This window comes from Telmatherina bonti (assembly GCF_933228915.1).
Source record: "Telmatherina bonti genome assembly, chromosome: 3".
In the NCBI taxonomy this organism is placed as follows: domain Eukaryota; kingdom Metazoa; phylum Chordata; class Actinopteri; order Atheriniformes; family Telmatherinidae; genus Telmatherina; species Telmatherina bonti.
The window spans coordinates 35459112-35474842 of record NC_136621.1 but is presented as its reverse complement, the minus strand read 5'-3'; the positions used below and the strand labels follow the sequence as shown (position 1 = coordinate 35474842).

The 15731-nt window shown below is 40.8% G+C and overlaps 1 protein-coding gene across 1 annotated transcript in view; it reads right to left on the bottom strand.

Moving 5' to 3' along the window:
* The window catches only part of ptprdb (protein tyrosine phosphatase receptor type Db), a gene marked incomplete at its 5' end in the record, with an annotated part of 82174 nt that overhangs the window by 23517 nt on the left and 42926 nt on the right, over positions 1-15731 (bottom strand). The window contains 13 exons of the mRNA XM_079238264.1: positions 2912-3009; positions 3504-3545; positions 3643-3755; positions 4716-4727; positions 5609-5769; positions 5842-6066; positions 6655-6748; positions 7989-8245; positions 10449-10543; positions 10975-11562; positions 11815-11932; positions 12572-12598; positions 14475-14668. Coding sequence (XP_079094390.1) covers positions 2912-3009; positions 3504-3545; positions 3643-3755; positions 4716-4727; positions 5609-5769; positions 5842-6066; positions 6655-6748; positions 7989-8245; positions 10449-10543; positions 10975-11562; positions 11815-11932; positions 12572-12598; positions 14475-14668 — 2024 coding nt within the window. The remainder of the gene's footprint in view (positions 1-2911; positions 3010-3503; positions 3546-3642; positions 3756-4715; positions 4728-5608; positions 5770-5841; positions 6067-6654; positions 6749-7988; positions 8246-10448; positions 10544-10974; positions 11563-11814; positions 11933-12571; positions 12599-14474; positions 14669-15731) is intronic.

Below are 15731 nucleotides of genomic sequence, written 5' to 3'. Positions count from 1 at the left end.
TGGACATTCATTTTAGATTGGAAATGGATGTTTACTGGAACTTTATCTATTTTATTTTGCATTTATCGGACTTATACATTTTGCACATTTAAGTATTGTACAGTTCGTTACATTTGCACAGTATTTTTTATTGTACAATGTGTTTTTTTTTAAAAACTATTTATTTGGCATATTTTTACATATTTTAGAACTGTTGCTGAGTCAATGCAACAAAATTTCATTCTGTACACACTTGTGCATTTCTGAATGATAATAAAGTCTAAGTTTAAGTCTAAGTCTTTTTGGGCTTGAATACCAGTCTTTTTTTAATATATTTTTTGTAATGCATTTGGCTCTCTTCTCATTATTTTTTTGATGTTTATAAAATAATTAAAAAAAGATGCCTCTTGCTTGATGTCTGCTGGGATTGGCTCCAGCCTTAACTGGACTAAAATGACATAAAGAACGAATAAATGAAAAGATAACCCCAAGTTTTTCTTGAATCTGTTGCTGGAGCAGTTTGCACTAAAGATCTTTCCCAGTTTGGACTAGCTCCTCTGCCTTTTTGAGCTGGTCTGCCCTCTACACCACTGACTTGTTACACTGCAATGGTCTTATGTGAAACATAGTGGTAGTGGATGAAAGCCGCTGACAATGTCCCTTTTCAACATGTTGAAACTTATTGAACTGCCTGTGTTATATTCATTAGAGTTTAATTGCACCACAGGAACAGTAAAACTGGTATAAGAAAGCGTGTTCATAGAGAGCAGAGGCTTCAGCTACAGCTCAGAGGCGTTTTCCTTTTTCATTTGGTTCAGATGCTGATTAAAAAAAATTACTAAACGCTGCAGCTAATTACTGCAGATGAAACAGTTGAGCACTGCTAGCTGGTTTTCTCTACGCTGCCAAACATACAGCAAGACATACAACAGCTACATTAAAAATACTGCATGTCAGAATGACAGACCTAGTCAGAAAATTTATGCACCCACCAAACGATTTGCCGCATTCCCCTGGAAAAACCAGGGCACAGAACTAAACAGAAATCAGGGGGAAAAGCTGAAAAACTTGTTGAGAGAAAAAAAAACTGATTTATGACCATATGGAAGGAGTGCCACTCACCAAATACCGACGGATCTCATGATTTCTTGTATTTCACCTTTTTAACCCTTCGTTAACCTTATTTGTACACTTCACTGAACATACAAAAAAGCCTCTGCATGCTGCGATCAAGTTCTCTAAACCAACCATCAAAGACCAGAGCAACCTCCCAGTTACTTCACCGACATCAGTTTTCAGCTTAAACATGAGAAAATAACATTAGTTAAGTTTAGAATAAAGTCCTGCGATATCCTCCAATATTATGATAACAGTCTGTTCTGCAGTTGAAAATGTTAATTTCCATGTATTTAAAAGCATGCTTGATGAAGGGGGTCAACAGCATCACAAATAAAACTGAAAGGACCAAATTAACCCTGACAACCAGCACTCAGAAAGGGAAGATTTTCACAGTTCAAAGTACGTGAGAGCACCCTGCTTTTCATGGCAGGTTGCTGACGTACGGCTGCTACTAGATGTGAACATGGGTACTTATGGTATCCTTTTTCAGGGAAGGCTTTCCAGAGAAGCTAGCTATCAGACAAAGATGATACAGGCCCATTAAATTCCACTGGTATAAAGAGGATGGTTATGCTAGACCATTAGGTTCCTGGAGGGTAATTACAGTGTAACTACTACAGCTAGCAGGGAGAAGCAGACATGAGGTCATTACTGGGCTGTCAATGGAAAGGGACAAAGAGGGGAGAGCCAGAGCAATTTAACAATTTTGAATATTTTACAACACATAATTATGGTTTGGTTGGGGGGGGGTTGAACCGGAGTGGTGGTGCAGGATAAATGCACGTATGTGTATAAGGGAGCTGAGGAGTTCTTTTCTCCACACTGCCAACATCATGTGTGCCTGATTATCACAGTGCAATCATTTCTGGCCTCCCACTCTCCCTTCAGCCCCTCTTCCATCCATCTCTCTTGTTCCTTCATTGAAGGGCTCAGCACCGAACAAAGCAGACAGTCATGCAGAGGGAATGCGAGGCCCAACAGAGCCGTTCCAGCTCTCGCCACAATCACACACAGCTTCTCCCTCACCGTCTCGTCCCTTCTCCCAACACTTTTCCCCCCCGTAAAAACAGCAAAAACACCCTCGGCTCTGTTTTTCTACTCTTTGCGTAGTGTGTCCTTGTCTTCGTCCCTTATACATCTGCCACACACAATCCACAATCTGTCTCTCTGTTGTGGTAGCCAATTAAAAGCCCTGTGTCTCCTTCTTTCACCCAGAGGCCCTTTGGTCTTTTTCTTTTCTTTTCTTAGCAAAAGAAAACATTTTTACTCTTTTAATAGCTCTCGGTGGAGCTCATTGTAATGCTGCGTTTAGCTGCTGAAGAAAAAAAACCAAAAAAAAAAACCAAACCAGGATGTTGGGAAATATTTCTGCTGATGTGTCTGCTTTTTTTCCCCCATTTTGAGAAAGTCACACTGTTATCTCCAAGCTGATGCCAATAATTCTCCACATTAACTCTACGGCTAATTTAGGGAAACAAATCAAGAAGGCTCGGTTTTCTTCTCTAAAATTTCAGACATTTGTTTTCTGTTTGTCTTTATTTCTACTTCCTGCACCAGAGCGTACAAAATCGAAGGCTTAATAACCATCTGGATGCAAGCAGACTCTCTTTGCTCTGTTCAGCTCCTCTTTAATAGAAAACAATAAGAGAGCAGAGCGAGAAGATGTGTTTTATCTTGTGTCGTTCTAAGTTAGCAAACCAATCGCAGGGGTCAGTTTAACTGCAAAGTAAAGGAAAAATATGAGCAACTGTCACAAAACCAGCTGGACTTCCCACCTTAGCGCTTGTCAGGGGCAGATAATCAGTATTCATACCTCATACTCTTGCGAGAACTTGAGATTGTCGTTTGCCTTGAGGCGCTCGATGTGATCTGCCAGCTCAGAGATGGGGACAGGTGGGTGACTGGCCATACCTGCCGAGCACAGGAATAGAAAAAGAGGCTGTCTTGACACGGGTACTGTACAAGCGAACTGCATAGGAGGAAAATGTTAGGAGCTGGGACCCTTTAAGGAGATGTTGTTTAGTTTTCTGTCCATGGTCAGCGCAGGAAGCGAATGGTAATTTTTTTTTTTTTTTTTATGTTAAGTGACTGCTTTCCCTGCTTGTTCAGAAAGTTACTGAGGTGTAATCACACAACCTCGGAGCATATGAACACTGCTGGTGAAGAAAAAGACTTAAAAAAAAAAAAGGAAGTCGATGAAACAAGCAGTGTAAAAATTAGCATGATTTTCTTTTCTGTGACGTTTTAGTAATTACTGGTGAAATGTGGTCAATTCAAGCAGCTTCGTCCTACATGGGATGGAGGGTTTGAGTTGAAATGAAGAGGACAGAAAGAAGAAGAATGAATAAAAGAAAAAAAAAAGGCAACAGAGAGGAAGAGTTCTGTTGTGGACTGAACCAACTAACTTGACAAACGGCGATAACCGCGGTACACTGATACACGGTAGGCTGAAAAGGGAAAAACATCACGGTTAACCTCGTCGGGAGGACTAATACTGACTGCATGATGGTGATTTCTGCAGGTATGTGATTCCTTTCCATCTACCTGGAGTCTGGAAGTTGATCCTGCGCAGCTCCACGGGATCAGTGGGGTGGTGAGAGGACATGGCTTTGCTGCAGGGGAAACTGCCCTTCCTTCCCTCAGCCTCAGCTCTTTTCCTGTCACCCAAAAAAAAACACACAATATCCTTTAACTGAATGCACTTAAACACATCTTGCATAAAAACAAGTGAATAAGTTACAATTTGCAGAGTTTAGACTCAAACTTTACTAAACATACAGTATATATATCTGCATTTGAACCTGAAAGTTGGCGATATCTTTATGGCGATCCAGCTCTCTGGTGTCTGTTTTTTTAAAATAATGGGCCGCTTATGCTGGAGCGGGCTTTGATTGCATGCAAGTAAGCTTCATGTGGAGAGCAGAAGACTGAAATACAATCCCAAAACCACCAGCTCTTGTCTGACAGCGATTTTAACTTTTTATTAGCATCATTTAAACAATGACTGGTTCATGGAACAGGACATCTTGGCTCTGATTTCTATTCTCCAGATCTCCCTGATGGCTGCACCAGAAGCCCGGTAATAATGCTCGTTGCCTCCGAAGCCAAAGCTATTAGACAACAGCCAGCGAGGACCCGGATTGATTAATGCCTACCTTCAAATTTTCAGATTTGTGTTGCAATAAATGGAACAAATCAAAGCTGCAGTTTCTCTTTCAAAATCTTTCCAAAGGTTTGATTGCCTAGTTTTCCTGCTTTTTTTTTTTTAGAAATGAATGGCTCATTTCCTCAAATAGTTCCTGCTTTCCTCGTTGCCAAAGGATAAAAGTATCCGGTAACCTCGCATTTCCGGTTGCTTTAAGTTAAAGTGAACAAACCCATAAATTGCAGCCGCCTATAAATAATCACACGTCTTCTATTTTTATCAAGTGCATTGAAGAAACTGAACTTGCACAAATCGTCCAGCACACTTAAGGTTAATGTATAGTCATAAAAAGCAACACAGGCAAAATCCTGACTCTTATCCGCAGTTTATTTCCAAAGCATTTCATGTCAAGCTTTTCTTGGAAAATACATCTGCAGGCCAGAGAAAATGGTAATAGGTAGAGCTTGTTTACCTGTCAGGTTTGCTGGATCCAAACGGGGAGACGAGCAGATAAAAGGACAGACAAGGATGAATAACATTAGTGTCAGATCAAAGGACGTCAGGGACACCAAACAATGCTGAGCTCATCATTTTCTCTCCCACGTTTAAACTAATCCTTCTCATTATGACGTTAGATATGCAAAGTAGCACTTCCTGTGGACATGAAGATGAACTAAAACAACAAAACAAAACAAACAAACAAAAAAAAAAACACTTGTTTTACTCGGTGCACACACACACCACAAAGCCATATACCATAGCAGAATTACAGCTCAAGCATCATCTTAGCCACAAGTGAGACGTGATTAGCTGGAGATCTCCATGGGTGATTACAAACATCAGATTATTACCGTCAAGGTTAATAGTTTTGCTATGCCACATCTGTCACAGCAATTATTTAAGTGCATTTACAAACCTTTACCCAGAGGAGCAGATGATTATCGCGAATAATGCTAATAGCTGATAATGTTATTGTACCCTATCTCTTATGTAAGCTAATGCGTCTCCCTGAGCATCATAGGCTGACGTACAGATTACAGGATAAAAAAATAAAAAAGAACTTTAATTTCTATGGCAGCATGTGCGCTAAACTAAGCTATAAATAATAGAATAAATAAACAGACGGAGATGGTAACTGTTTTCCTTCCAGCAGCGCAGAAGCAAAATACATATACGGTGACACTAACAATTCACAGCAATAAACAGATTTTTGGGAGGTTAAGCAAGAATTTAAAGTATTTGACCACAAAATTATTAATCCAAATGTGCAAAATTAATATTTTGTTATTAACTCTGTCTAACCAGATGCTGGATTAGACCGCTATTACTTTCAGTTTACTCCTACCTCCATCGTCTTACTCTTACCTCTTGAACAGAAGAATTGCAATGACGATGCAAACAATGAAGATCACAGCCAGCACAGGCCCCACCACCCACAACAGCCCCTCCTCCTCATCAACGATCGGCTGAGGATCCACATCCGACGAGGTCACCGGGTCAGAATAAGGGCTAGTTGCGAACATTGTCTGCAAGGAAGTGCATGTTCAGTACACTGTGGTAGATAAGTTGGCTGAGGGATGGGGGGGTGTTATAGTTACATTTTCTGAGAGGTCCAGTAGTGCGAGGACAAAGAAGACATATTCCTGCCCATTTTGCAGAGGACGGTTGCGGAAATCACCATAGTTTCGGCCGTCACCCAACGTGAACTCCAGGGGGAGGGTCTTAAATTGAGCTGTGACGTAAGCCCTTGGATCTGATTGGCCAGCCTGTCTGCGGATGCGGAGGGCGCGACTGACACTGGTTCTGTTGATCTCTTTAAGGAGCTGGAAGATTGGGCGGCAGAGGATGGTCAGATGGAAAAAGTGGAAAGAAGGTTTTGGAGAAAAATCAGGCCTCAGTTGGCTGATTTTCATTTAAACGCACCACATTCAGAGCTCACCATCGGTGCAATCTGGAAACTGAGTTTCTCTAATTATAGTATGTATAACTGTAACATTACACCTTGAAAACGGGGGAAGTTTCAGCAATTTAACCAACATAAAACCCTAATCAGTGAGCGAATACTAGGCTGAATAGGGCATTATCTCCACAGCACAAATGTCTTCATCAGCTGAATAGCTGCTGCTGTTCTGCACTGATACAGCGAGTGCCGTAAGAAGAGCATTGAATTAATCTTCCACACTTGAATGTGCTTTCAAAACAAGAAAATGAGGTGATGAGGTCTTTAGAAAAAGTCTGAAACTAGAATTAGACAGTAAACTGTGTGTGCAAGTATTACTTGAATAAACAGGAAAGTGATATCAAGTCGACATCAGACTTTTCCTAAAATCCATCTTCTCTGTTAACATGTTCATTCGCTTCTATACCTAAATGACCAAAACTGCTGGTTGGTGTCATTATTTAGTTCTCACCTCATCCAGATTCATTTGATCTGGATCTTCCCAGGGATTCAGGAACTTGCCTCCTCTCTGCCTCTTCAGCGGTGCCACCACCACATAGTAACCCCTAAAACACAGCACACACAGGGATCAGGCTTTCTGAGCTCCACTACAAATTATTATTAGGTATTTGATATTTCACACAAAAAAATTTGTAGATGAGAATATTTATGCTACTTGTTTGTAGTGAACATGAGTCTATAAGCATTATGGCATCTGGATGTTATATCAGGAAATATACACTCTTATAAACGTGAAAAATCTCCACTGATTTACATTTTCACAGTTGTTTAAGACTTTCTTGGAAAAAAAAAAGTAGTATTTCCATTTTCCATAAGGCCCATTGCACTGGACTCTAACACTTTACAAAATGATCACAAATCAAAGGAAACCATTTTATAAACAACTCTTTTATGGGGATAAGAGCTATTGCCTAATGTCCAAGTCCAGTCCTGGAGATCTGCTATGCTGCAACTTTTAGATACATCCCTTCTCCACCACACCTGAATAAATGACTGAATTCTCTCATCCACATCTCACGTCTGCAGAAGCCATTCATTTTATTCAGGTGTGTTGGAGAAGGGTTGCATCTGAAAGCTACAGGATAATAGATCTTGTCACTGGACTTGGCATCCTGGCCTAGAGCAACTTGTCAAATAGCAACTGTGTTTACATTATGTTAGTCTACCTAAGTCAACTTTTTTGATTAGGTGGGTTAGTGAAGTGGATGTAATATTTACTTTCAGAATTCAAATAGCAAGTTAAGACAAAAGCAAACACGATGTCTAAAAAAACTCTTAAGTTTCTTAGAATAGTTTAGTTTAAGATCATTATGCTCCTCCGAAAGTTGGTCTTCAGGTGGAACTTATGAACAATAAGAGCTTTGGTCAGGAAGATGACTGAAAACCCATTGCCAAGTGTTTCCTGTGGCAAGCCAAGCCAAGCTAAACTAAGCTAAGCTAAGCTAAGCTAAACCAAGCTAACTGATTTACAACAATAGCTTCCATGTAAAGACACGAGTGGTATTTGTCTTCTCATCTAATGTTTAAGAGACAATGACACTGTGGGCCCCAGAGTAAGGCCCTTAAACCCAAACTGCTCCCTGATTGCTGGTATCTTGCCAGTCAGCCCACTGCTCCCAGTGTAACTAGGATGAGTTAAAAGCAGACATGTAATTTCTCAGCTGGGATCAATAAAGTATGAAAAAAAAAAGATCTTTTTCCTAAAGATCTGAAGCTGTTGGTTTAATATTGTCCTTTGCATCAGTATTGAGTGACTTTGCTTGAAATGCCCGGACTCATCAGTACCTGACTTTGGCTGTGGTTTGTACAGTTGGCAGCTGCACAGTCACCATGCCGTCGGCATTGGTCTTTCCCACAACAACAGGTTTGGTTTTCAGGATGTCTGGAGCTGTTGTGGCAGTGACACGGTGCTGCAGGCCGCCGGCGCTGTTGGCTCGGTTGGTGAGCAGAAAAGAGTACTGTGTGTCTGGATCCAAGCCAGTGATGAGCTTCTGAGTCTGCTTGCCATCTACTTCCACAGACCGGCCCTTTCCATACAGGATCTGAGAACAAAACGGCACATTCAAAGTTACACAACAATAACAAACCATGTTTCAAAGTATTTACATATATTTAAATGTATGCAAACAATTCCAGTTTCAACCAGTTAAAAAAAATTTTCTCAATTGAAATTTGAGAAGTTCAAGTCGAACAAACAGCTTGAAATGGTGCAAATGCAAGTGGGGAAATGCCAGAGGATAAAAAAAGAGGTAAATGATAGAAAAATGCCTTTTTTTAGGGAACAAAACAATAGGTTTGTTTTGCAGCAATAGAGGTTAATAGTAAAGCCTTTAAAGTTGGTACTAACAATCACTAAAAGTGTCTCAACGTTTCTGGATAGCTTCTCCCAGTCTGGGCTGTCACGCCCTGAATAAAAGCACTAGCCTCTTTCCCACTGTAGGAACCATTTGACGTTCCTGTAACCTTTTCAGTTCTTTGGCGCATTCGGACAGATCGGAACTTAGGGACCATGCCCCTGAGTTCCTATAACCATTTCAGCGCCTACTCAACTTCCGGGTCTTTCCTTAGTTCTGTAGGAACGCATCTGACGAAGCAGGCTGACGTAGGTGATAGCTACGCCCTCGCGCTGAGCGCCGCTACTTAATTTCCGCATCGTCAGACCCCGCCATTTTTAAAAACCACTGTTTACGGAAGCATGGAGAACGCAGCTGATAAGTGGACGGACGACGAAGTCAGAGCCCTGCTGGCCGTTTTTTCAGCCGAGGAAATCCAGAGGGGGTTCGAAAGCACACAAAGAACACGATGGCCTTGTCGCTCTCCATTTTTGCTCCTTTGTGGTGTTTTCCTCTTCGCGGTTTGTTTTGTTGCTGAGTGGCGCTAAAATAACACGTCACTGTCGCAGATGGTTGCGTCAGATCGGTAGCGATCGGGCCTCCGACTCATGTCCGAATGCAAAGTGACACGGTTCTCTGGCGAAGGACAGTTCTTAGAGCGCTATTAGTTCTCAGAACGCAGTTCTTAGAACGTCTCTGTCCGAATGAGACTACTGTTGGAGCCCCGTGTGGTTCCATTCCCCTTGGGAGAATTGTTTGAATAGTAATGTAGAAAAAGGGAATCAACAATGGAAGAGAGACAAACCATCATCAGGCTTTAAAATTAGGACTTTCCCCTAGAAAAACTGAAAAGAAAGTCAGTGTATCAGTAAATATAGTCTCCTCACCATACAAAGGCACCCAGAAACTGGGGAAACTGACAGAAAGAGGTCTGGTAGACTCAAACTCACAACACAACCAGAAGAAAAGTTTTCTGAGCGTCAACGGCTCGTGAGAAAGTGACTCACAAGACCAGTTTTGGTTCTATTACATAGTGGAGAAAATGCCACAAGTCTGGTAAGCTTAAAATGCTTCATGTATACATTTATTAAAAAGATTTCATTATTTCTTTCTTAACCTGGTTTATTTATTGTATGATGTTTTTTCAGGGTCCAATGAGACGTTGAGCTGCTTGAATTTCAAATTTACAAAAAAAGAAAAGACTGGGGTGTTTGACTGATGGTGTGTGTGTATAAATCACACTAAATCTAATCTTGATAGCTTGATTGGTTACTCTAAGTTGTCTTTAGGAGAGAGTGTAAGCCTGAATGGTTGTTTGTCTCTCTGTGTTGGCCCTATGATGGACTGGCGACCTGTTCAGGGTGTACCCTGCCTCTCACCCAATGATTACTGGGATGCACTCCAGCGACCCTTAAACGGACTAAGCGGTTCAGAAAATGAATGAATGAATGAATAAATCTAATCTTTAAAAGGTAGATAAACATCTGGACAATGTGCTTAGGAATGGAATTCCTCCTACGTTTACACTATACGGTGTCTCTGCGCTTTTCTTACAGGTCATAGTTTTTGATCTTTATCCAGTCAATAAATAAATTCCTGTCATGTTGTTGTATATTGGGACAATATGACAATATGAGTGAGCTGTCAGCATTTTGGGAAATGTATTCACGGCTATCATTTGCTTTCATTTTCAACCTAATTTTGCCTTCAGTTGACATTTAGTGTCAAACAACTTGCCTTTTATTGTGAAACTACAACAGTTTAAGCAACATAAAGACATTTATTACACATTCAGGTGTGAGTCTAAGCTGCTAGACTCAGCCCCCAACCACCGGTTCATTATCCCAGACTTTTATGTAGGAGACAGACCATCTAAGCTTGTTGAAATGAAGTGCAACAGCGCTCCACTTACAGTGAATGGCTGAGTTGGGTTCTTGTCCCGGGTCTCCCAGGAGAGCAGAACAGAGTTCTTCATGGCGGCCTTCACTCTGAAGTTGGTGGCAAAAACTACAGCATGGGGAGAAAGGATAAAGCAAAGATAAAACAGAAGGTGAATATTTTTCCACAGGCTGTTTTTTTCCCTCTCGCTGGATGATGGAAAGCCTTACCTGCATTTCAAGCTCTACAATCGGGCTTAAGCTACTATTTTGTTCCCATCAACAGACTGTGTGACTGGACTGGGATATTTACCCAAGACCCTAGACTCTTACCTTGATTTTAGAAAAGGATGTTGGGTTTAAGGCTACAGTGACAAGACAATGAAAAAGGACACTTAGGATGCAGTCAACAGATGCTGTGTGTGTGTGTGTGTGTGTGTGTGTGTGGGGGGGGGGGGGGGGGGGGGGATGTTTGCACAGTCTTTAAATGTGCTCTTAAGGAAAGTGTCTTGCATCCAGAGCAATGAAGACAGATTGTTAGGATTGTGAGTGTGATCCTACCTTGGTCTAGCCGCTGCGTCCTAAACTGGACACCAGGGCTGTACGGCCCCCCACCGACAGCCGTGAACGCACACACCCTGACATCATACACAGTATCGGCACTCAGACCCTCCAACAAAACACTCGACCCTGGAGCGGGCACCACCACCTCTGAGGCATTTCCTCGACTGTTTATATCCTTGTATAGCACCGAGTACTTCATAATTTTCCCATTTTGCTCAATCAGCGGGACTGATTTCCACACCAGATGGAGCGAGTTGGCAGAAGCCTCCTCTGCAATGACAGTTTCTGGGTATCCACTAGGGGCATCTTCTGGCGTAGTCACCTCCTTTACAGCCTCTTCTCCGTAGCCCATTTTGTTCCGGGCAGAGAGTCTGAACACATAGTTGGCTCCCTTATGGATGTCCTGAACAGTGTAGCGGCTTTCCTTTGTGGGGAACTCCACCACCGTAAAGGGAAGGACGTCAACGCGGCCGAAGGTGAGGCGGTACCCTAGGAGCTGGGTGGGTGGGTTTGGAGGGGGATACCACTGCAGCTGGGCAGTGCCTGAATCAGTAGCAGTGACCATCAGTTTGGGTTTCTCAGGTACTGTAAGCAAGAAAAAGCAGGAGGATGATGAATAGATTATTAGAAGTGGACAACAAAGAAGGTTTTTTGTAAAATATGATTAATGTGGCACCAAACGACGTGCCTCTTAGGGGTACAGCTAATTCTGACAGTGACTGATGACTAACTTAATTATTTAATGGCCTCCAATGATTATTAATTACGCTAAATGTCATTACCAGTTACTGTCTGTGTGTTGCACGTGCTTTTTAAACCTTGTGTCTGCATACTTACGAGGCGGGGCGGTGCACACAGTTAGAGGCTTGCTGCGAGCGCCATCACCCTTAGCTGTGTAAGCTGCCACTGACACCGAGTAGGCAGTGTCTGCTTTCAGGTCTCCCAGCACCATCTCCTGCAGAGCAACAAAAGGTACTGTCAGCTAGACAAAAAACAAAACAAAACAAAACACCACCAACAACAAAAATATAACCCTAAATGGCAATTTAGTTAAAGTGAAAGGGATGTAAAGTGGACAGGATATGCGGCAGCGATGACCAAGCACTTAATTTGTGGTTTTGAAGTTCTGACAACATTTCTGGCTTAAATTACTGCTGCTTATGGGAAATGCGTGCTTCTCTACCATTTCCTCAACACTCTACTCAAGTTCTACTCAACTTCAGTAAGTTCCAAAAGGCTGAAATCATCTCTCTCAACTTGAAATATAATTTTTACCACAAAAACTCAGGAAGATTTGTCTCCATGAGGACAAGGAACACGATATTTCCTTTTTTTCTTGGTCTCCAGGTAAATCACATAAATTGTGATGCTCACAAGTGACTCATACTCTCGGTAATATGTGTGTTTTTTCAGGAAAAATGAGACCTTGAGCTGAGTGGAAAGCGTTTGGTCTGGTCCAGATTTTAAAACTGCAATCTCATAAGTATGACTCATGTACTTTTTTAAAAAAATGGTTTGGTATTATCATTGAATAGGCTTGTAGCAAAAGAGAAAGAAAGAAAGAAGGAAGCAAAGAAAGAAAAGGTTTACTCACATATTCTGTTGAGTCACCATGTTCCCACTGAAGGATGAAGTGGTACAGATGGAAGACAAAAAAAGAGAAAAACCACACAATTTGATTTGTGGGATCAGATCATTTAGACATTTAGTTGTTGGAGTGATGAGCCGTAATGGACAGGTGTGGATGAGTAATGGAGAGTTCTGTAAGATACTAACAAACAAATAATATAAATAACAACAGCTATTCATTTAGTATTAAATTTAATTTTTAAAATTGTTTCTGAAAGTAGATGAGAGTGATTTGTTTTCCTTCAGGAATACTTTGCATTCAGATAATATGAAAGATTTTACTTTGTTTCACCATGTCTTCTATCTATCTATCTATCTATCTATCTATCTATCTATCTATCTATCTATCTATCTATCTATCTATCTATCTATCTATCTATCTATCCATCCATCCATCCATCCATCCATCCATCCATCCATCCATCCATCCATCCATCCATCCATCTATCTATCTATCTATCTATCTATCTATCTATCTATCTATCCATCCATCCATCCATCCATCCATCCATCCATCCATCCATCCATCCATCCATCCATCTATCTATCTATCTATCTATCTATCTATCTATCTATCTATCTATCTATGCATCCATCTATCTATCTATCTATCTATCTATCTATCTATCTATCTATCTATCTATCTATCTATCTATCCATCCATCCATCCATCCATCCATCCATCCATCCATCCATCCATCCATCCATCCATCCATCCATCCATCCATCCATCCATCTATCTATCTATCTATCTATCTATCTATCTATCCATCCATCCATCCATCCATCCATCCATCCATCCATCCATCCATCCATCCATCCATCCATCCATCCATCTATCTATCTATCTATCTATCTATCTATCTATCTATCCATCCATCCATCCATCCATCCATCCATCCATCCATCCATCCATCCAATGAATAAATAACCTCAGCATCCTTCTGCTGATATATTCACTATCCTTTGTCAGTACATGTCCAAACCATCTCAGTCTGGTTTCTCTGGCTTTATCTCCAAAACATCTAACATGTGCAGTTTCTTTGATGCTTTCATTCCTGTTCCTATCCGTTCCCATCACACCAAGAGAAAACCTCTACGTTTTAGTCCCTAGTCAAGCTCTGCCTCGTGTCTTTTCTTCATTGCTACTTTCTCTAAACCATAAAACATTGCTGGCCTCATCACAGTGTGATGAAACTCTTTTGTCACACAACACACCTGACACTTTCCTCCACCAATTCTAACCTGCTTGTTAGAATATTAGCAACATGACCGGGTATAAAGGGAGCATTTCAAAGAGGCCGAGCCTCTCAGTGAGCTACTGAAGTTAAAATTGAAGAAGTTTTCTTTTCAATTACAGTGTCACCATTCGTTAAAAAATAGCTTTTAATGATTGAATATGTAGAAAGAAAGTATTTACAGTTAGGTTACTAAGTATACATAAGCACTTTTAAACCAATTAAAAAGGGATTTTTAATTTGTTGTACAAGTATACTCATTTAAGTAACTGCATTAACTGTATTAACAAAAACATTGTTTTCCTTTTGGAAATGTTATATATTTCACATTTGACAGACAGATATGGGTTATCTAAACAACTTCAGGGATGAGTTCTGTTCAGTGTCATCACCTACTTGATAATTAAACATTGCATTTTTTATTAAACTGTTTGCACATAAGCAATGTAAAAATAAGGCAGAAATACTTTGAAAGAAAGTAAGCCTGTGTGCATGTGGAACTCCATTCTTCATAGCCTTTCAATCTACAATACATCATCTTAGAAAAATGTGCTTAAGAAGACTTTTTAAAGGTTTTAGTAGACTTTCATTAGTTTTAGACAAAGTTAAAAGTTACAGTGTTATTGTTACCTGTGAGTCATCAATGAGGATATCTTTGATGAAGGGCTGACCCTGAGGTTCTCCGTAGTTCATCCTCACATAATGGATTTGGTAGCCTCGGACCTGACCGTGCTGCAGTTGGATTGCCGGTGCCCGCCATTTCACCCTAACTGTCGAGGCGTTCACAGTTTCCGCCTCAACCCCTCGAGGAGGACCACTTGGAACTAAAAATGCATTTGGGATAGAAGTCAAGGGTCATAGATGATGGGCACTTTAAACTCTGAAGTAAAGCCTTTCCCTTTAATGAACTTTTGTCTTATCAAAAACAAGCGGGCAGATTAAAAAGAAAAAAAACAAAAAACCCCAAAGCTGAAAAAAATGCAACAATCCAAAAAGTCTTAGACTGCTGTGATGTCTAGGAAAAAGTCAAAATGCTTAAAAGTGAAAGTGTTTGAGGTAAAAAAAAAAAAAAAATGGAGGAAAAAAGCAGTGTGGTACAGAAAGGCAAATGTAGGGAGAGATAAGAATGGCAGATAGCAGAGCATTTGTTGCCAGGAGCAGATAAACAGTGGCAAGCAGACAAAGAGAAAACACTGTTATCAAGAAAGAGCCTCTCTTGTGCTGCCAACAAGTACATTTCTCCCAAAAAGAAGAAAAAACACAGAATGGAGCAAAACCTCCAGCCGCCTCTTGTTATCTGACTGACTTCTGCACAAGCAGTCGAAAGAGCGCTGGAGTCTGAAAAATGTTTCGGTGAACACACTGGCAATAAGGAATGTCAAGCATAAGTATGAAAAATACCACAAAAAACAACACAGGTAGCTTAAAATATCCCATATAAATTCAGGCAACGAATATCCAATTATTTGTAAAGAAACTGGAGTTTGTTGAAAGACAGTGGGTAAGTGAGGACAGCTAGGGGGCGACTAAAGAGGGAGATAAAAGCTTTTGGCATTACTAGTGGCTAATAATCATTAGGAAAATTTAAAATGATTATTTCCTTAAAAAAAGGCAATGATTTTCGAAGCAAAGGGAAATAATGTTGGTTAGAAAATGGCTGCTTGAGGAAAAAAGGGGCTGCTGTTGACAAGTGAAAGCAGTCATGAGGGAAAAGTAGGAGAAAATTTCCAGGCAGTGGAGGATTCGGGTGGTTGAGAAGGAAAACAGGAAGGGGTTTAAGAATCTGGAGAGTCTGACAGTGCATCATCCGTTTCTAGTGAAGCTTAAATGAGGACAAAATGACTTTACAAGCCAGTAAGGCAAGCCGGCTGTTAGCTCACGTTCCTT